Source organism: Ctenopharyngodon idella, chromosome 15 (genome assembly GCF_019924925.1).
Source record: "Ctenopharyngodon idella isolate HZGC_01 chromosome 15, HZGC01, whole genome shotgun sequence".
NCBI lineage: Eukaryota > Metazoa > Chordata > Actinopteri > Cypriniformes > Xenocyprididae > Ctenopharyngodon > Ctenopharyngodon idella.
In genome coordinates this window covers 25736330-25756864 of record NC_067234.1, presented here as the reverse complement: position 1 = coordinate 25756864, position 20535 = coordinate 25736330, and the positions used below count along the sequence as shown (strand labels likewise).

The following is a 20535-nucleotide window of genomic DNA, read 5'->3' as shown; positions in this document are numbered from 1 at the left end:
CCTACACTGTGAGGAATGCCCTGACACTGTTGGTACCCCCTTCACTTTATGTGACTGTGTGCAACCCTGAACCCCCACCCGATCCCAGTGCCCACTCCACGGAGCTCCATTGGCTGAGTGTGGGTGGGCTGCTGTTTAGTTGTTTGCTTGCATTGTTGACCACTGGCTTCTCCCACATTGTCACTGCCTGGCTGGACTTGCACACTGTCACTTGTGTTCTTGCTTGTTTCTCACTGTCCTCTTTTTCTTTTTCCTTCACTCCGTTGGCCTGCTGCGACCAGGCAGCAACCCAGTTCAAGAACAGCCTGGCGAAGTTGATGGAAATACTGATGTCTAAGGAGCCGTCTTACGTGCGCTGCATCAAGCCTAATGATGCCAAGCAAGCAGGTTTGTGAGAAATGTTCTATACTCTTGAGTTTTAGTGCTGTTTATCTCTTAGAAATCATTATACTCCACTTGTGCTCATTCCTTGCAACTGTTCCCTTACTGTGGGACAGCATTACTATGGTATTGTATGGCAATATCATGGTCCTTTTATGTATTCCACTGTTACAAACCATGGTATTTGTATGGTACTCCAAGGTGTGTAGAAAATTTTGCTATAGGACATTAGAATTATTAGTAATATAGTTTATTGAACAGAATATGGTAATACCTTTGTATTTTTGGTACTTATTTCATGTCAAGCCATCAAACATTTAGTCATTTTTTAAACATTAAAAAAAAAAAAAAAGAAAAAAAAAAAAAGAATAATAAGCTAAATTAAACCCTAGGATTTAAATTTAAAATATAAATACAAGTGAAATTGTATTTCTTTTTTATGACTGTTAAAGTTCTAAAAACATTTAATATTTAATGTCTTAGGGTTAAGTTTATTTCAAGTCTTGAGTTTGTGCAGTTTTTTTCTTCTCCAACTCTGATGTAATGGATTCATTGTTCAAACTGCAGTCATTCGTTCCCTTAATCTGATTCTCTCTTACTTCATCAGCTCCTTTGTTTTGCCCTTGTCATTTGTTAGCATCTTTTGTTCGTTAATAAGCTCTTATCCTCAAAAATAGTGGCAAATCTATGGTTTTATACACACACTACGTGCATGATTTTACAATTTATTAAACTGAGATATCTTTCTCTACAGGGCGCTTTGATGAAGTCCTCATCAGGCACCAAGTAAAATACCTTGGTCTGATGGAAAACCTTCGAGTGAGGAGAGCTGGGTTTGCATATCGCCGTCGCTACGAGACCTTCCTACAGAGGTTGGCATCTACATGGCTGAAAAAAAACAACACAATAACTCAGACCTGTTTGAACCATTGTTTTATTGGCACAACCTGGATATTGTTCCAAGTGTAGCCTTGCTGGGTGACCAAACATACCTCATAATGGTAACCCACAATACGCTTTTAACTTGTCGTTCATGCTAGCCTTAACCAACTAAACCAATTTAGCTGATTTAGGCTTTTTTTCAGCAAGGCACTCACAAAAAAAGCTTATATTTATATAACTCTGTTATACTTCATACTTTCTAATCCTCTTTTTAAAGCTCACCACATCCTGTGGACTTCAGTGATAATGCAGGTCAAAGGGAACAAGCAATGTGTCGCAAACAGTGATTCCTGGTTCTACTTAAAATGTGGTTAAGTTTTGTGGGTTATGCTGGTGTTTTCTGCTTCAGGTATAAATCACTGTGTCCAGACACTTGGCCAAACTGGAATGGCCGCCTGGTCGATGGAGTGTCCACACTCGTCAAGCACCTTGGCTACAAACCCGAGGAGTACAAGCTCGGCAGGTTGGTTACACAAATACAATGTTCTAAAATGCCATATTAGTATTAATAAATCAGTATTATTTCTGTGGAACCAGAAAAGGTGAAGGCAACTTTCCTTTTTTTTTCTTACAGGACCAAAATCTTCATCCGCTTCCCCAAAACCTTGTTCGCAACCGAAGATGCACTAGAAGTCAGAAAACACAGCCTTGGTATGAGCCATATTCAAAAACATACAGAATCTTGTGTAACTGTTCACTAGATTGGTCTCCTCCTAATGCTAACTTCCACAATCTGTTCTTCATGCACAGCTACCAAACTGCAGTCATCCTGGAAAGGTCACAGTCAAAAAACCAAATATCGTAAAATGCGACAATCAGCAATCCGGATCCAAGCCTGGTGGAGAGGTATTCTGGCCCGCAGGGAAGCAAAGCGTAGAAGAGAGGCTGCCAACACCATCCGCAGGTCTGTGTGCATGACTTGACTAGTACAATAGTCAATACATGCGATCTGATTCTGCCCAGTGAGAGAGGCTATGCTCACTTTTGTTTTTTGTTTTTTTTGCCTGTGGTCACATTACAGGTTCATAAAAGGCTTCATCTACCGCCACCAGCCACGTTGCCCAGAGAACGAGTACTTCCTGGACTACGTTCGCTACTCGTTCCTAATGAAGTTGCACAGGAGCCTGCCCAAAACAGTTTTGGATAAGAGTTGGCCAACGCCACCTCCCGCCCTAATCGAGGTGAGATATCAGTCATGAATCGGTCATCAGTACAATCACAATCGCTCCTCTAGACCTGAGCTGAGAGATTATGCCTTCCTTATGTTCACAGGCTTCAGAGCAGCTCCGCAAACTCTGCATGCAGAACATGGTGTGGAAGTACTGCAAGAATATCAACCCCGAATGGAAGCACCAGGTGTCACATTTTACATAGTTTAATATTTTTATTTTATTCTTTAAAAAAAAAGTATGATTTATTATTAATTCTAATTCATTATTAGTCAATTTTTTTTTATTTATTTTATGTTATAATATTTATTCATTCACTTGATTGTTGGGCTACTGCAGGAAATTAAGCTTCAACCCGGAATGGAAGCACATTTTGCATAGTTAAATTTTATTTTATTTTATTTTATTTTATTTTATTTTATTATATTTTATTTTTTGTATTTTGTTTTATTTTGTTTAATTTTATTTAGTTTTACTTTATTAATAGTCTATTTTTTATTCTTTATATTAAAAATAAGCTTCAACCCAGAATGGAAACACATTTTGCATAGTTAAATTTTATTTTATTTTATTTTATTTTATTTTATTTTATTTTATTTTATTTTATTTTATTTTATTTAGTTTTACTTTACTTTATTAATAGTCTATTTTTTTATTCTTTATATTATAATATTTATTTATTCACTTGATTGTTGGGCTACTGGAAATTATGCTTCAACTAGGAATTTTTGGTTTTACATAGATAAATATTTTATTTTTAATTATAATTTATTATTAGCTCAATTTTTTTTTATGTTATATAAATTATTTATTAATACACTTGATTGTTTGGGTAACTGGAAATTAAGCTTTATTATCTGTTATTGCAGTTGGAGCAAAAGATGGTAGCAAGTGAAATCTTCAAGGACAAGAAGGACAACTACCCACAAAGTGTCCCAAAACTTTTTGTGGGCACAAGGCTAAGTGAGTTTTCATCCTCTTTTTCAAACTCAGTTTGAAAACTCATATTCTGTGCTGTATATTCTAATTGTTTTCTGTGTGTCTGTTCAAAAGATGGGGAGGACATCAATCCTAAAGTGCTACAGGCTTTGGGAAATGACAAGATGAAGGTGGGTTGAAATCTGGGCTAGGTTTTTTTTTTTTTTTTTTTTTGCGAATTTTCTCTTTAATGTGGTTCAGACTGTGGTTCACAACTTCGTGTATAAATCTTTTCATCAGTCTCTCCAAAGAAGCCAGAAATCTGTCATTTTTACATGACTGAATATGTGATAAACTGAACATTACTTTGTTTCTCAGTGTTTGTAGATGTTTCCTCAGGCAACATACCAAACAATTTGTAAAGCATCTATGATAATAGATGGAATGTAAAGATTGTGTCGCTGCTAAACTTCATCCGTCCTTCCCCACAGTATGCTGTTCCAGTGACTAAGTATGATAGAAAAGGATACAAAGCTCGCAACCGACAGCTCCTGCTCATGGCGAACAGCGTCATTATTGTGGAGGAGGCCAAAGTGAAACAGCAGATCGACTACAGCTCACTGAAAGGTGAGAAGGAAGAGAGATGGAGTCTTAAACTGTTTTTTACACTTAGTTTGACTGCTTGGTTAGAACCAGAGTTTACTTCCTCTTTTCACATTACGTTTACGTTATCAATCTGAGTACTACCATGAGTACTAGCTTTATCTGTTTAGTTGCAAAGATACACTTTATAGGCTATCAATAATGGTTCACTTCTGCTAGTTAGAATGGATTGCAGTCATATGAATTACAAAGCATTCACATGAACTGAACCCGAGGATGCATTTTCAAGCAGACTTGAATGATTTATTTCTGACAGCCAAGACAAAAACTTAAAAAAGAGAAAGAATCGAAACAAATCAATCAACAAATCAAAAAGTGACACACTGACCACTTCTGTTTTTATCTGTAGGGATTTCTGTCAGCTCTTTAAGTGACGGCATGTTTGTTCTCCATGTTGCTTCTGAAGACAATAAGCAGAAAGTAAGTCTAAAGATCAGTTATTTGCTTTTAATTTCCTTAAGTGCTAAACTCCCTGCTTTCAGAGTGAATATGTGAACTGTATTGGTGTCACAGGGTGATGTGGTGCTTCAGAATGAGCATGTGATCGAGACGTTAACCAAAGTGGCTATCTGTGCTGACAAGATCAACAGCATTAACATTAACCAGGGAAGGTGAGTTGCAGACGCAAAAATGATCATTTTCAAGTTTCAAGACAGACTTGTGTAAATCTCAGAATTCAGTATTATACTTTTATTAATAAAATCTTTTGCTTTCCCTCTCATGGACAGTATAAAGTTCAATGTGGCTCAAGGAAAAGAAGGGATCATAGATTTTACATCTGGCTCAGAGTTGCTGATAGCCAAGGCTAAGAATGGACATCTTTCTGTGGTGAGCATTGCTGACAACATGAATTGAAATTGATCTAATTTTTTTTTTTTTAAATGAGAAAAACGAATAACAGGTGTATTTTTATTTCTCAGACTGCCCCTCGCCTCAACTCAAGATGATGGACGAGTCGTGACCAAGCACCTCCTGCGTTCTCACATGATCTTCCAGATATGCTCTTTAGTTCATCAATCACATGACTACAGGCGGAGCTTAGCTCTGCCAATGAGACGCCAGCCAGCTGCACCAAAGGCCTCTGCTTTCAGTTGTGAAAATCCAGCAACTTATTTATGTTTTGGGGTTTAATACTGTTATATGAATATTATGATTTTATACGTCGAAGCCAAGAAATAACAATATATATATGTGCATTTTTCCTGCACTCTGTCTAGCTTTTTTTAGGGGATGTTGATTTGTTAGAGAAGGTGACCTCAGCCACGTTAACGAGGAAAATCAGGGTTCGTAATGAGTAGTTATTCGCTTCATTTCTATTTATGTTCACACGTGATTACTTTTCCATGCATTCTGCAATCCAAACCTACTCAGACCCAGTACACTTTTTCTTCCAGTGAATTACTGTCATTGTAATGTGAGTTATAATTACTTGGTAACTCAATTAAAACATTCATAGGAAAGGTATTAATTACTTTTTGCATATAGAAGATGTTTATATGGACGGATAAACCTCTTCTATTTGCGCGACATAATTTGGCTCACAAGCCTAGTAAGTTATTAATATTAGTTGATGTGCTCAAGAGAAACGAAGACGAACTTTTAAAGAACGTATGCCAAGTGCATTGAATGTGCGTGTCATGTATGAAAAGGCTCCTGAAATCTTAATGTTGATGGAAAGAATAGGCACGTTTCAACCGGTGATAGTATCTATGCTAGAGAACCAGCCGTAATTTTTTTACATTGCGATTGATTCGTCATTCATTACTCATATTATAAGTTTGGAGATTAGTAAATATGTCTTTTCTCAGTCCCAAATCTGTGCTTCAAAAGGTTAGGGTTAGAGAGTATCTTTAATAAGATAAGAAAAGTGTTCCTGTAGAAATAGGATGAAATCCAGTAATGGACAAAAGATTGATTTTTAAGAGAGGTCTTTCCTTACACACTCCAGTGGTGAATCGCTCAGGCTTTGTGCTCCTAATACACTGGACACAATAATCTCTCCTATTAATGCCATTTTCCCCATATTAGCACTGCTCTAAGCTTGTGAGAGATGTTGTTAGCCTTAATAATTGGGGAAGTTGTGTTATCTACAAAAAAAAAAGGCTTGTTTATTTTTCTGAGGCAGGTTTGTGTATATGTAGATAAAAAGTAACAAAGCACTACTAAATGTTTGCAAACCAAATTTAAATGTCATTTTAGAAACTAAAAGTGGGAAATTGGCATATCCTGTGACCTGTATGATTTCAGGCACCAAAAACTGTTAATAGCACAATTATTTGATACTGCCTTGATATTATGACCTTTAAAGGAGAATGTTCAGAGAAACATTGAGCATGTGCCTATCAGAGCTAGGGGTCAAAGTTGAAGAAACACTGTAGGAATACAAGTTAAACTCTATTGTACGCGTAAGTGCCGCATGTAATGTATTTAGAACAGATATCTATTTTTGACATTTATAAAAATACCCCAATACTGTCCACACAAACTTGGCCCACCAGTTGAGATGTAATTCACACTTTGTGATTTTTGTTTTATACTTTTTGTGTAAAATACCTGGAAATCTGTCAATTTGAAGCAAACTGACAATGTATCTGAGCATATTAAAGCTGATTAAAAACATTTAGGTGTCAGCTCTGTATTTTTCATGGGAATGGGTATTTGTGAACTCATTTAAAGGGTTAGTTCACCCAAAAATGAAAGTTATGTCACTAATTACTCACCCTCATGTCGTTCCACACCCCTAAGACCTTTATTTATCTTTGGACAAATTAAGATATTTTTTGATAAAATCTGATGGCTCAGTGAGCCCTCCATTGACAGCAATAACACTCCCTTTTTCAATGCCCATAAAGCTACTAAAAACATATTTAAAACAGTTCATGTGAGTACAGTGGTTCAACCTTAATATTATAAAGCGGCTAGAATACTTTTTGTGTGCCAAAAATAACAAAATAGTGACTTTATTCCACAATATCTTCATGAAGCTTCGACGCTTTACGAATCATTTGTTCCGAATCAGTGGTTCGGAGCGTGTATCAAACTGCCAGAGTCACGTGAACTATTGAAGTTTCAAAACACTTATGACTTAATAAAGCCTCATTTACTGAAATTATGGGATTTTGTCGCTCTGAACCACTGATTCGAAACAAAAGATTCGTAAAGCTTCAAAGCTTCATGAAGCAGTGTTTTGAAATCGCCCATCACTAGATATTGTCGCTAAGTTAGATATTGTCACAAAGTCGCTATTTTGTTATTTTTGGCGCACAAAAAGTATTCTCGTCGCTTTATAATATTAAGGTTGAACCACTGTAGTCACATGAACTGTTTTAAATATGTTTTTAGTAGCTTTCGGGGCATTGAAAAAGGGAGTGTTATTGCTGGCGATGCAGGCCTCACTGAGCCATCGGATTTTATCAAAAATATCTTAATTTGTATTCCGAAGATGAACGAAGGTCTTACGAGTGTGGAAGGACATGAGGGTAATTAATGACATAATTTTTGGGTGAACTAGCCCTTTAAGGTATAGGTCATAATTTGTCTTGCTTATTTATCATCTGCTGGAATTTTTTGGAAATATTACTATTGGAAAGGCAGCAAATTAATTTATGTTCAAGTTTTGGTAACATGATCCAGGAAATTACATGAAACTATTAAGTTTATGAACGTCCAAAAAGTACAAAGGACACAAAACAAAAGCATTTTGAATAGAGTCTATATGTTAAACTGTTGGAGTTGAATCAATTATAAATGTATGAGTTATTTCTTGTCATCGGTGTGCTGTACAGTAAACAGAAGCCAGTCACGTACAATTAAGAAGACAGTTTTGAGAAGTAACTCTGCCAGTGGGCGGAGATCCCTCAACTTCTTGTATTCTCCTATTGCCCAATTTATCAGGTGACTAGGAGAAGAATACAGAGTATTTCAGTCATATTTTTTTAGACACCTAAGCTCTTTCTGTTTCACTATTACGATAAATACGTGCGAAATAGAACATGTAATCGATAAGAGTTTCTGATTTGTCATTTATTATGTTTATAATACGCTTATTATATCGCAAAAAGAATAGTTTCACTTTCAACCGCTATTGAATCAATGAGAGTCTACGGAAGTGGGGGAATAATGCATGTGACCCTGTAAGTTCATTTATTATTATTTTTTATCAAGTAATTTTGCTGTTTTTCGCTGTGCTTATTTGGAACTGTATATGTATTCATTGAATGTATTTCTGTTTCTGTCATTTTCCGAGCGTGAAGTAGCTATTCGTAGATTCCTTTGTTGTTCCTTGACATAACCATCCATCTTAAACACAGTTTACTATTTTTTTTTCTATTTCTGTTTGTTATTGTGGTTATATTTAGATACATACATTTTCAATTAAGTAATAATGACAGCATTTTGGCGATTTACCGTCCGATACCGATCTAAACACAAAACGCTCGATTATCGCATTGTTGATATGCTTGCCTCAAAAGCGACTTTTTTGTCAGCTTGTGTGGTAGCTTAAATGTTGTTTGAAAACATTACTGAAATACTAATATGTTAGAAGAATAAATACTTTTTATATAGGTCTAAACCGTTTCTTTTACCTTCCTTTAGGGGGGGATGGTCAAGCCTTAATTAGGGGGCCCCAAACTCCCCCATAATCAGAAACATAATAAAGTGATGGCAGTTGGAGCCTGTTGCACAGAGATTCAACAGCGTCGCGTGGAGCTGGTGGAGAACTACAGCAAACACCTGACACACCTTCTGGACATACTGTTTAATGTAGGGGCATTGACCGAGGAGGACCTCAGTCTCATTAGAGGTTCGACTGTTAGAGGTGAGCGAGAATGTATGAGAGTTCTGTTGGATGTGCTGAACGGAAGAGGAGAAGAATCATGCAGAGCGTTCCTCTACATACTGCAAAGTGTTCGAGATAACACCACAAAACCAGGACAGGCCAACAGGCAAGAGCATCTCAAAAAGCACAAGGACATCTTGGCCAGACAGCACAGCCTGGTGGACTATCTTAGCATCAGAGGACACAATTTAAGCCAGGATGAAATCTGGTACTTGACTGATATCACCTTCTCAAGACAAGCTGGTTATGCATCGCCTTCTCAATGCCGACATGAGTCAGCAGCAGTTGGGGATGCTTTCAGGACACAAAAGGATGAAGTCTGTGTTTTCAGGAATGTGTATGAGAATCTGCTGTCCAACCTATCGAGTGGTGTGAATATGCTGTCAGGAGTTGCTGGAAGTGGGAAAACCACGGTTGTGAGACGGCTGGTGCGAGAGTGGGCTGCAGAAACCACCTCGCACAAGATTGTCCTATCTCTGTCCTTTCGTGAGCTAAACCTCATAACTCAAGAGCAGAGCTTGCAGGACCTGCTCTCGGATCACTACATCCACCTGAAACCTTACTTGCAAGAGTTACTGAGCTCAAACCCAACCCAGTTTTTACTCATCTTAGATGGTCTGGATGAGTTCAGCTACCCTCTTAATTTCGAACACACACCCAAGTGCTCAAATCCTGAGCGGGTGCAGCCTATACAATCCATTGTGGTGAACTTAATCAAAGGAAATCTGCTTCCAGGCGTGTCCATTTTCCTCACCTCAAGACCTCATGCGGTCTCCAAAGTTCCTCCAGTGCTGGTAAGCCAGTTTTACAGTCTGCTAGGTTTTTCTTCAGCTCAGCAGAAGCAGTACTTTGAGCAGAACTGCAGTTCTCCGGAGGCTGCCGCTGCAGTGTGGGCCTCTGTGTCATCCCATAAGCCCCTTCTCCTCATGTGCCACATTCCCGCATTCTGTTGGATCGTGTCTACCGCCTTGCATGATGGTGGCTCCTGCCTTTGTCCTGATTCCGTAAGTGCCAAGCCAGGAGAAAAAAGAGTCATTGAGGAAGCCAACCAACCAAACTCTTCATTGGGACCTTCTGAGGAGAGCTCCAAACCAGTCACAATCACTGAGATCTACTGCTGCTTCGTTAAATCCATCCTGCTATTCCATGTGCAAGGGCGTAGCGAGGGCTCCCATCACACCAGGCTTCAGCACGCCCCTCATGTCCTTGGCGAAATGCAGCCTATACTCAAAAACCTGGGAGCTATGGCCTTCAAAGGCCTCCTGGAGAGACGGTTCATCTTCGAAAGCTCTGATTTGAGCTCTTTTAATCTGGATAGCACCAAACTCTCACAGGTGTTCCTCTTTGAGATACTTAAAGAGGATCGAGCATCCCTCACCTTTGAAAAGGGCTTCCATTTTATCCACACCAGCGTACAGGAGTTCCTGGCTGCCCTGTACTATGTTTTTCAGTCACTCTCAGGAACAGATCCATTTTTAGGCCTCAAACTAACCACAGGCCGGTATCTTCAGTCTGCGTTTAAGCAGATGGTATCAGCCTTTAACAAATTCGGCAGACCGCGGCGTCTTTTCCGCAGACGTATTAAGAAGGCTCTTCGCTATGGTGAACGACATCAATCTGGACACATGGATCTTTTCTGCAGGTACCTTTTAAAAGCGTTTTCATATTAAATGCATTTTCATTAACGTTTTATTTTTGTTCATTGTTTTATTTAAAGAAAAAATCATTAAAAAGGCACATACAGTGACTTGAATGCATGCGCATTGCACGTCTTTTCATTTTGATATTTTTTATATTGCTAGTTTTTTTATTGGAAAAAAATATTTTAACAAAACTTCTTATTAATATCTGAAAAACTGTTGTCTGCTAAATTAAAGTTGTCTGCTAAACTAAATAAAATCAAAGTCAAATCAACTTAGATAAGATAACAATATTTTGAGTTTCTGTTGATTAAAGCAATCTCCATTGTAGTAACTCAAATTTTTAATTTCACTGAACTCAAAATTTTAAGGCAACTAGGTAACTTACTTTTGAAGTTAAACCAGCAATGTTTTACAGTATATGTAAGAGAGGAAAATTTGAGCTTTTTATGATACAAAAAGGTTAGTACAGATTGTAAAATGTTGTGCATGTGGCATAACTTGCCAACAATTCATAATTCTTGAATAATAATAATTCATATTTGTAAAAATACTTACATACACTGTAAAAAAAATATTGTCATGATTTGTTATAAACTTTTTTCTTTTGTCAAATCAACTTAGATAATGTGGTTTAGATGACTATATTTTGAGTTTCTGTTGATTAAACCAATCTCCTTCATTGTATTAACTAAAATTTTTAATTTCAATGAACTCAAAATTTTAAGATAGCCAGGTTACTTTTTACAGTTATTCAGACATTTTTGATATTTTTTATATATTTTTACTAGTGGGTGCAGGACACTATAGTTCATTTATGTAAGTGAGGATAGCAAAATAAACTGTGACATATTATACCCAAAAATTCTTCATACAGTGGACTACCAGTAAAATTGATAAATATTTGGAACCAAAAATTATTCAGACACTTTGACCTGACCATGTTTTGCTTAAGTGTTATCTGACATAATTAAGATGATTTTTTTCTGACACAGTTTAACTCTGAGATCTTGTCATATTTTATTACCATTTGTAGTGAATAAACTGTATTAATGAATGAAATGTTCAAGGTGTCTGAATACATTTTGGTTTGACTGTATACAGTATATATTTAAGATTTTTTGATAGCTCTGATTACTGTGTTGACTACATTTTATAACTGACCAGTTATTTCCACTTATCCAGGTTTGTATGCGGCCTGCTGGTTCCTAGAACACGTCTCATCCTAAATGGATTTTTCCCTGATGGGCCCAAGATGCATCTGCTCCATTGCCAGCCCTCTCCAGACCCGACTCCTCCCTTCCTCCTCCATCTGTTACACTCCCAACTCCAGAGCTCTACCCTCAGCTCAGAGAGGCAGGTCAATGTTTGTCACTGTCTATATGAGGCTCAGGACCCTGGTTTACCACAGCGGCTACAGGGTTGGATGAAAGTTCTTTCACAGCATGCCTCAGGTCAGTCCGGTTCGGAAAACAGGGACTGGAGCGAACTGGCTTTCCTGTTACAGCTCAGCCCAGATCTGCATGTTTTAAATTTGGACGCTCAAGGACTTGATGCTGACGGATTACGCCGACTCCTGCCGGTCCTTCATCTCTTCTCAACACTCAGGTAAATAGTGTAGGCAGGTAAAAACTGTAGGCGTAATTATTCAGAGGCACTCAGTGTTAAATATAATTATTTATTGTACTATGTAATGTTTATGTTCTTTGCATAAAGCCTGGGTCAGAATCCTCTTGGTTTAGAGGGAGCGTCTGTGTTATCCCTCGTTTTGAGAAACCCAGATTGTCGCATTCAGAGACTGTGGTAAGTGAAATAAAAATTAAATTAAAATTTAAATAATAAATAAAAAAATATATTAAATAAATAAACAATGTAAAAAATTATATATAATAAATAATAAATTATTAGAAATTAAATAAAAGAAAATAGTGAAAAGTGAGAATTGCTCATGACTGTGTATGTTCAATATAGGGTGGTTGCGACAGGGCTTGGCTGTGAAGGCCTGAAAATCCTTGTGGAAGCGCTGAAAGAAAACAGTACTGTGACTGATCTCAGGTGAATAGTGGGGGAAAAAAAAAAATTTAGTTACAAATACACATATGTTACATCTTACTCGATGTTTACAATATCATTCCTTCATTAGAATGGCCATCAATAAAATTGGAGATGATGGAGCTAGTTATCTTGCAGAATTGTTGAGGACGAATTACACACTTACAGATATCAGGTAATCTCCGCCATTGGAGTCTCTTTAATCAATTATTTATCTTCAGTGTTCACTGTGTTTAAACATTTTGCCTTCAATAGACTTCGTGACAACCTAGTGACAGACAAAGGAGCAGAAGTCCTCATGGCTGCACTCAAAGAGAACACTACATTAGAGTACCTGTGGTAAGAACCATTTAGAGCTGATTTGTTTCAGTTTATTTCCTCATGGTTCTCGCACATACGTTTTTTTTTTATTTTTTTTTATCCATTACAGGATGTTTGACAACAAGTTTACCAAAGATGGCGTCAAGAAGCTGAAAGAATTCGCAAAGACCAGACCAAACCTTGACATTAAAGTTTGTGTCTGACCCACAACACCGACAAACCAGTGGAATACCTCTCTAAAACAGCATTTTCTTTGCTGAATTGGTTCATTTAACATTCGTACATTATTCGTACAACAGATGAGTACAACTGATATATTACTCTTATGCTGCCTTCACGTGCTATCGGAAATGTGATAATTCCCACTTCTGAAGTCGTGATTACGAGCTCATCGCATTCAAGTTTCGAAATGGGAGGGTGTTCATGTGAAATTTTTACCAAGGAAACTCGTATTTATGATAATTCCGAAATACGATAATTGAAAGTAGCTAAAACTGGTAGCTAAATGTCACTAGATGACATCATAATGGCAAATTCATTGATCTATATAAATATGAATAGAGATCAGTGGGCAAAATAAGAATCTAGATAAGGTTTGTTGCTAGATTTGTCCCTAAACTTTTGAAAAAAGTCTCAAAAGGGGTGGGGAAGTCACTAAATCTAGTGACAAAATCCCTAAATTGGCAACACTGTTAACCGCTCAGGCTACTACTGCCCTCTACTGGACTTTTAAGGAGCTGTAGCTACTTATTGGTATGGTACATTTGTAATATGTATTTAATCGGCAGTGATATACTCGGAAGTGTCAATGAATCATAGCCAGTTATTTCTAAAGACACTGAATTGCATTTATTTATTTTGTGAAATGGGGACCTTAAAATGGCTTTTTGACACATGTCAGTTCTTCTTGTACTTCTTTATAGATTGTCTTCTTTCTCTTTTCTGCTATAGTGTCTCAGTCTAGTTTGACAATAATACTGCCACTGTTGTGGTTTATTGCCCATTTTTTTCTGGGCGCTTTTACAGGCAGAGCTCTGGGCTCTTCTTAGATGCTTCATAAACCGAAGTAAAATGTATGTGTAAAATACACAAAGGCATAGTATTGTTTGGTCAGTCGATGCAGTTTACTATCAAGTCAATGATATACATGTGAAACTACTGCTAACTATTGACTTCCTTTTTCACTGTAACTTTACATCAAGCCAGTTGTAATATATCTGTGTCAGATAATAGTGTTTGAAACATTGTACGCCTGTCTTCTTTCTGAAAGTTGCATAATATAGGTTAATGCATTGTTGCATCATTAATTGTCATAACTTAATGAAATATGAATTGTTATAACAAGTATTATTGCTTAGCAATTCTTACAATGCAAAGTACAAGTGTTGTTATGCAATAATTAAAACAAGATGTATAAATAGCTGTTCAATAAACACATTATATGGGTTCTCCAGATTCCAGTTTGCTTTGGTAATGGAGTCTGTGGTTTGTCATCACCCCAAAGTTCAAACCGCATTGCTTCAGATGTATAATTCCATATATTGACGCCTGCTGTGTTGAATGCAAAGGTTTACAATACATGTACATTCTCACGTCTGTTATAGTCAAGTCTCAAACATTGCATAAGTTTATTGATGTGCAGAATAGAGGATGAACAGCAAAAAAATAGGAGTTGTTATTAGTAATCCCTCATAAAGTAGCTTATCTGTATTTGAATGTAGTTGCTCATTCAAACCACCAGATGCCGACGTGATGTTTTGTGACTCGTATCACTCCTTTGTTTAGTTTAGTGCTTAGAAAGAGTGCAAGCAACAACAGAAACTTGATAATACATCGTAAAAAAAGTGCTTTAACGTACACGGACACGGAATGTTTTTATATTTGCTATTCAATTATGCAATGTTAATCATATTTGATATACAGGCCACAGATAGGCTAAATGCGACTTCAGAAGTATGAGAAGAGCTCAAATCTAGTACCCAAAGAGCAAAGTGTTTCTTTTTCATGGGAAAACCATAATGTACATCAAGACAAATTCAATTACGATATGTTACGTTTATTTCATCTGCCAGTCTTCTAGTGGTTTTGCAATAATATCATTGGTGAACATCAATTTGGCCAGTATTATGAGATATTGAAATCATGAAGACGCCTACGAAGACGGCTTCCTTTGTTTGGGTTTGTTTGTTGTCGAATGTTAAAAAGCCATAAAAGGTCATCTAATTCGGTAAAAATTGTAGCAGGGACCACAACAATCCGGTTCTGTGAATGTTCCTTGAGCTGGAGCAAAATATATTTTGCAATTATTTATATATTTTCGCCGAGCGGCGCTCTGATTGGCTGGTCTCATCTCTAGCTCAGGAACCAGCCAATGGGGAAGTTGGCTTGTTTGTGTGAAGCAAGCGGTGCAAATATAAAATCAGGAATAAGAGATGTTGGGGAATAAATGTATGTATGAACATAACCCCAAGAGTGAAATTGGTATCACAGGGTTGTTTATGCCTTTTCTACTCTGAAGACAGCCGAAGCGAGGATTTGGAAAAGGAAAAAGGTATGACTCATTATAAGGATGCTCTGTTGTAAGTTTACCTGCTAAGACTGTTGATATTATAATACATGGTAATTTTATATACATTTTACACAGTTTATATAGTCATTTATGGAGAAGTAACTCATTTATTTCTGTTTTTAAATTATTAAATATTGTTTTAAAAAATGTTAGATTATTTTTTTGCACAAATCGTCCGTATGACAACGACTATAACAAAGATATTTTATCACGTCATTGCACGTTTTGACGTTATGAACTGTAACAGAACTGTTATGTGTTGTTTGAATTAGCGTTATATATAACGCGGTTTATGAGTTTTATGCCGCAACTTTGTTCAATGTGTAAACAGCTGTATGACATTCAACTTGCACTGAATAGCTTCGACAATTGTTCATTTCCAGAAAATGCGTAATGATTGTCTTGTAAATGACGTTTTATTTGATTCATGTTGTTATACGAGCTTTTACAATTGCAGTCAGAAACCGTGTTTTGCTTAATCATATGGTGACAATGTAGGCATTTTACAGCGAGTATTTATTTACCCTAGTACAGAACAATAGTGTGCGGCGATAACCAGGAAGTGCATTTATCGAGTCTGTTATTCAGTGCAGATAGTGTATACACTGAACAGCTGAGCTCTGTATGCAGGAGGAAGGAGGGGAGATGGGCGCTCACACACACACACACACACAGGCGGAGGCACTGATGGTGATGCCTGTCCAGTTTAGACCAGTTTTAGGGCTGCTCGTTTTCCGCAGGATACTCCTTAAAACGTTCACATATAGACATCGCGCGCAAAGCAGGAAAGACAATTCGACTAGTAAAACGAACGAGTTTCAGTGCTTAAAATAGTTTTATGAAGCGTTTTGTGAGCATATAAAACAATACGTGTAAGATGTCTGTTTGCATTTCCCAACAAAGCAAAGTAAACCGAATCGAATCGTATATTTTTTATGACGCAATGTCACTTCGCCTGTGGATAAATACATTTTGCATAAAGATATCCGTAGCACAAAGCGATCGAATCGCGCCGCACTGGTTCGAACCGGCTGGATCTTGGTCTCACGTGGAGCTGTTCTCTGAATATGTTTATCGCGTAGCCAATGAGGGGCGAAGCGAATGTTCGAACAGCCAATCGGAGGCTAGCAGGGAGGGACTAGAGGCGGGGAAATGGGCGGAGTTTCGATCAACAACATTTTCTTTTGGAACTCAGCTGTTTTTTGTTTATGAGCTGTTTTGTAGCTAAGCGAGACAAAGGAACTGAATTTAAATGATGTTCGACAGGAGTTGTGGGTAAAACATACTGTAAACAAAAGAACATTGAAACAATTAATCATTTAAGAGATTAAAAAAAAGTAAAATGTATCATTATACATGTATTAAATATGTAATTTAATAATACTATTTAGTATTCAACATTAAATAACTAACATCCAACTCTATGGCCACTTTCACAGGATTGCCCAAAGTTTAGGGGGATTTCCTCTGTATTACCAGCACAGACTCTGTCATCTCCTTCAGCCATGGCTCCCTCACTGGCCACAGCCTTCTCCAGGCGCTGGTGGATGGCGATTACTGCGGTGATCGAAAGCCTGTTGTTCTCTGCTGTCCTGCTCGGATGGGGCTCATTGCTCATTATGCTGAAATCAGAGGGCTTTTACTCCTACCTCTGCAGAGAACCAGGTAAGGAGGGGTACAAATGAGTGCACTCAGTGTTACAGAATCAAACAGAAACTCATAAGACATTCACTATGCACTATGGATGCCAAATAATTGCATGAACATCAAAGGAAAGTCTAATATATATACAAAGCATCTTAACTGCTTTGTTTTTACTCTTTCCCCACTTAGATTTTAACAGTAAATGTTTGGCAGATTGACTCAAACCATCTTGGAATGCAGTCTTGACCTACAAATCCTGTATTATTTGGCAACAGAGCCTGCAGCAGTTGATAGATGTTATAATCGCTTCATTGCATAAGTGAATGTGATGCAGCATTATGAAAAACAAAAATCTCTGTTGTCTGGCGCCCATCGCAGGGCTTCTGGAGGAATCCAAAACTGAATATCAATCGATCACTGAGAGTCAGTGCACCTTATTTGGAAGCCCTCTTGCTTTGTGTTGCCATTAGGAATTACAAACAGCATCTACAAGCTTGTTTGGCATCAGAATGTTGGCAAAGGGGGTCTAGATAATTTGAGCTTCGTCACAGAGTTGATTTGAGGGTAAACAGACCAGAGGACATCAGTCTGCTTAGCTTATATAACACAGTAGAGATACCATGTACAGCTGTGTCATCTTAAGTATGAAAGAAAGGCTTAATCAAACATTAAATATCAGGAACACTTCAAAAGGACGGTATGCTAGACTAATTGTTGATTTTCTGAATAGCTAAAGTAGTGTAGACCACTTAACAAAGATGAAAGACACCAACTATTCCATGAACTGATATGTGGGTCAACTTATAATTACTTGTATGTTGTGCTTTAAAAGCACAGCCTTTAATAAAAATGAACACTTGCAAAAAAAGAATTTTCTCAGTCAGTATTGTTGTCTTGTTTTCCAGTACAAATATATATTTACATGAGAAACAAAAGCACTTAAATATTAAGTCTTGTTTTCTGAAAAATGTTTCAAAATTAATAGTTTATACTAAATACACAAAAAAATAATAATTTAAAGTGAAAACATTTTTCTCACTTCATTAGCAGATATATTTTTTAAGCATCAAGTCACCTTTTTTCATAGAAAACAAGGTCTATAATCTTATGTCATGTTTCTTCTCAAGTAAATGTATCTTGATTTAAGAATGTTTAGATATTTGTACTGGAAAACAAAACAAAACACTGAGTAAGAAATTATTTTTGCTGTGTAATTAATCCAGATGAATATGGAATCTTAACTGGAGTAGGGCTGTTCAGGTCTACTTACAACTCTTGGCACAAATGTGTCTAGGTCATGATGTACATCTGTGAAGAACAGCGTGTTTCTACTGACCTCAGAGATTAACTTTATTTATTAATACATCATGTACTGATACACATAAATTCATACTTATACATTAAGAGTGCTAATGGAGTGCTATGTTTGCCTGTGAGCCATATTTTGAATAACCTTTGGGGTATGCAGAACAGAGATATCCAACACACACACACACACACACACACACACACACATATATATATATATATATATAATATACAGGGCTTGACATTCACACCAGCCAATTGCGGGTGGATTTCATTTCAGCAGTGGTGTGTAATGCATGTGTGACAGTATAATGGATCCGTGCGTCAGGTCTTAAAGTGACAGCAGCCTAATATACCTGCTGCCAAATTATGAGATAATATTAAAAATATCTATATGGCAGTTTTTCCCCATGGTATCGATGTCAAATTGTGGCCAGTGAAAATACTGAGTGGCTAGTAACTATGGAAAACCACTAGCGACAGTGGCTGGTGAGCAAAAAAGTTAATGTTAAGCCCTGTGTGTGTGTGTGTGTGTGTATATATATATATATGTATATATGTATATATACGAGGGGGAGTGTGCAATGATAAATAAGGGGATTTTAGTTGAACTCCTGTCTGTTCATATTGTACTGTCATGTGGCTTCTAGCAATTCAACATTATTGCTAATGGTATCAAAATATCTGCTTGTTGACACTAGTCTGAAGTTTCTACTGGCGTGTAACGTTCTTCAAAAAGTTCTTTCTGTGCTGCTGTGATTGTGACTTTTTTCAGTGAATGGGGTCAGGAGACTCATCCAATCTGCTCTGAACTGGCCATGGTTTATTTTTCCACTGTGAAATCTGTCTGTTTAACGATTTAACACGCCTTTGTGAAAACACATTTCCGAAATCACAAAGAAACAGCCGGACTAATTTGATATCTTATGACACATTAGCACAATGGCTCCAAGTAAACATCATCGCCATTATCTGGAGGGAACGTCTGTCCTCCCTTCTTCACTTTTATTGAGTTTGAGACTTTGTGGTTCGTGCAATAATGTGAAGTTCCAAACACAGGAACATGGATTTTCTCATCTTCAGACCTCCTCATTGTTAGCTAACATTAAGTAATAGCCTAGTACGACTCTTATTTTAAACCTTTTCGAGACTATTATTGATAGAATAATGGGAGAGGTCAAAAATATAAATGCACTGCAATCTTGTACATTCACACTTCCCTACTCTCCTTCATTTCAGCTGTTGTCAGCATCTAGTTCTGAGATTCTAGACACCAGGCCTCACATGTCTGATGACACAAGGAAGTAAATGTGTCTCAAAAGTTTGCTCAATGTAAATAAGAGATTATCTTGCTGTTTCCTAACCTACTTGTTTCCCTTGGACTCAGCTTTCTATCTCACATTATCAGCTGGATGGTTCTCTTTAATCAGCAGGCGTGAGGAAACACTGACCAGGAAAATGCTTGCCTGGCGAAATGCTTTGGCCCCGCACTTCTGAGTCTGTGTTCATGACGTTTTTGTTCTTCTGACTCGTGTTGAATTCTCGTTCCGTTCTTCTCTCACTTCTCCATATCAAAGCAGATGGAAAATCAGTTCTGGCTGTCTCTGGTTTTTGCTGATTAGATCTAGTGGAACAATGGGTTCATAAACATCTGAAATAGAGCTACTCATTCATCTGAAGAGACCTAATATGTAAATCTGACAAAACCTGTCAAGAACATCTACAAGTCATATTTCAGCCCAAAAGCAAAGAAAAAATATTTTGCATACAGAAAATGGAGGCTTTTTTTAGGTCCATAACATGTTTTAATTGGTATTTTATTTATAAATAAGTATACACCACTATTCATAAGTTTGGGGTCTATAAGATTGTTTTTGAAAGTCTCTTATGCTCACCAAAGCTGCATTTAATCGATCAAAAATGTGATATTTTGAAATATTATTACAATTAAAGTAATTCTTTTCTATTTTAATATATTTTAAAATGTAATTTATTCCTGTGATGCAAAGCTGAATTTTCAGCATCATTACAGAAATCATTCTAATACGCTGTGTTGGTGCACAAGTAACATTATGTTTTATTAATTAT

At 37.0% G+C, this 20535-nt stretch overlaps 3 protein-coding genes across 9 annotated transcripts in view; all 3 read left to right on the top strand.

The window, feature by feature from the left end:
- The window catches only part of myo1cb (myosin Ic, paralog b), a 46612-nt gene extending 39920 nt beyond the window's left edge, over positions 1-6692 (top strand). For all 6 annotated transcript variants that reach the window (XM_051861499.1, XM_051861501.1, XM_051861502.1 and 3 more), the window contains 14 exons: positions 282-387; positions 1136-1253; positions 1673-1786; positions 1898-1974; positions 2074-2227; positions 2345-2504; positions 2596-2679; positions 3362-3455; positions 3546-3601; positions 3902-4037; positions 4423-4493; positions 4587-4684; positions 4802-4901; positions 4994-6692. In XM_051861499.1, coding sequence (XP_051717459.1) covers positions 282-387; positions 1136-1253; positions 1673-1786; positions 1898-1974; positions 2074-2227; positions 2345-2504; positions 2596-2679; positions 3362-3455; positions 3546-3601; positions 3902-4037; positions 4423-4493; positions 4587-4684; positions 4802-4901; positions 4994-5020 — 1395 coding nt within the window. In that variant the 3' untranslated portion in view covers positions 5021-6692. The remainder of the gene's footprint in view (positions 1-281; positions 388-1135; positions 1254-1672; positions 1787-1897; positions 1975-2073; positions 2228-2344; positions 2505-2595; positions 2680-3361; positions 3456-3545; positions 3602-3901; positions 4038-4422; positions 4494-4586; positions 4685-4801; positions 4902-4993) is intronic.
- Positions 6693-7568: 876 nt separating this feature from the next.
- Positions 7569-14381, top strand: si:dkey-118k5.3 (NLR family CARD domain-containing protein 3). The gene is made up of 8 exons (XM_051861280.1): positions 7569-8206; positions 8670-10555; positions 11739-12161; positions 12270-12356; positions 12525-12608; positions 12697-12780; positions 12861-12944; positions 13036-14381. The coding sequence occupies exons 2-8, from the start codon at positions 8736-8738 to the stop codon at positions 13127-13129; spliced, it is 2676 nt and encodes an 891-aa protein (XP_051717240.1). The 5' UTR covers positions 7569-8206; positions 8670-8735; the 3' UTR covers positions 13130-14381.
- A 900-nt stretch (positions 14382-15281) lies between these two features.
- slc43a2a (solute carrier family 43 member 2a) overlaps positions 15282-20535 on the top strand; it is a 28206-nt gene continuing 22952 nt past the window's right edge. For both annotated transcript variants that reach the window (XM_051861282.1, XM_051861281.1), the window contains exons 1-2: positions 15282-15477; positions 16935-17160. In XM_051861282.1, coding sequence (XP_051717242.1) covers positions 17001-17160 — 160 coding nt within the window. In that variant the 5' untranslated portion in view covers positions 15282-15477; positions 16935-17000. The remainder of the gene's footprint in view (positions 15478-16934; positions 17161-20535) is intronic.

What these genes read in the sequence shown, in the direction of transcription:
- si:dkey-118k5.3 (XM_051861280.1), top strand. Translation starts at nt 8,736, where the DNA reads ATGGCAGTTGGAGCCTGTTGCACAGAGATTCAACAGCGTCGCGTGGAG. An exon ending in CATCTCTTCTCAACACTCAG is followed by an intron (nt 12,162 to 12,269) that starts GTAAATAGTGTA and finishes CTTTGCATAAAG; the next exon opens with CCTGGGTCAGAATCCTCTTG. An exon ending in ACTACATTAGAGTACCTGTG is followed by an intron (nt 12,945 to 13,035) that starts GTAAGAACCATT and finishes TATCCATTACAG; the next exon opens with GATGTTTGACAACAAGTTTA.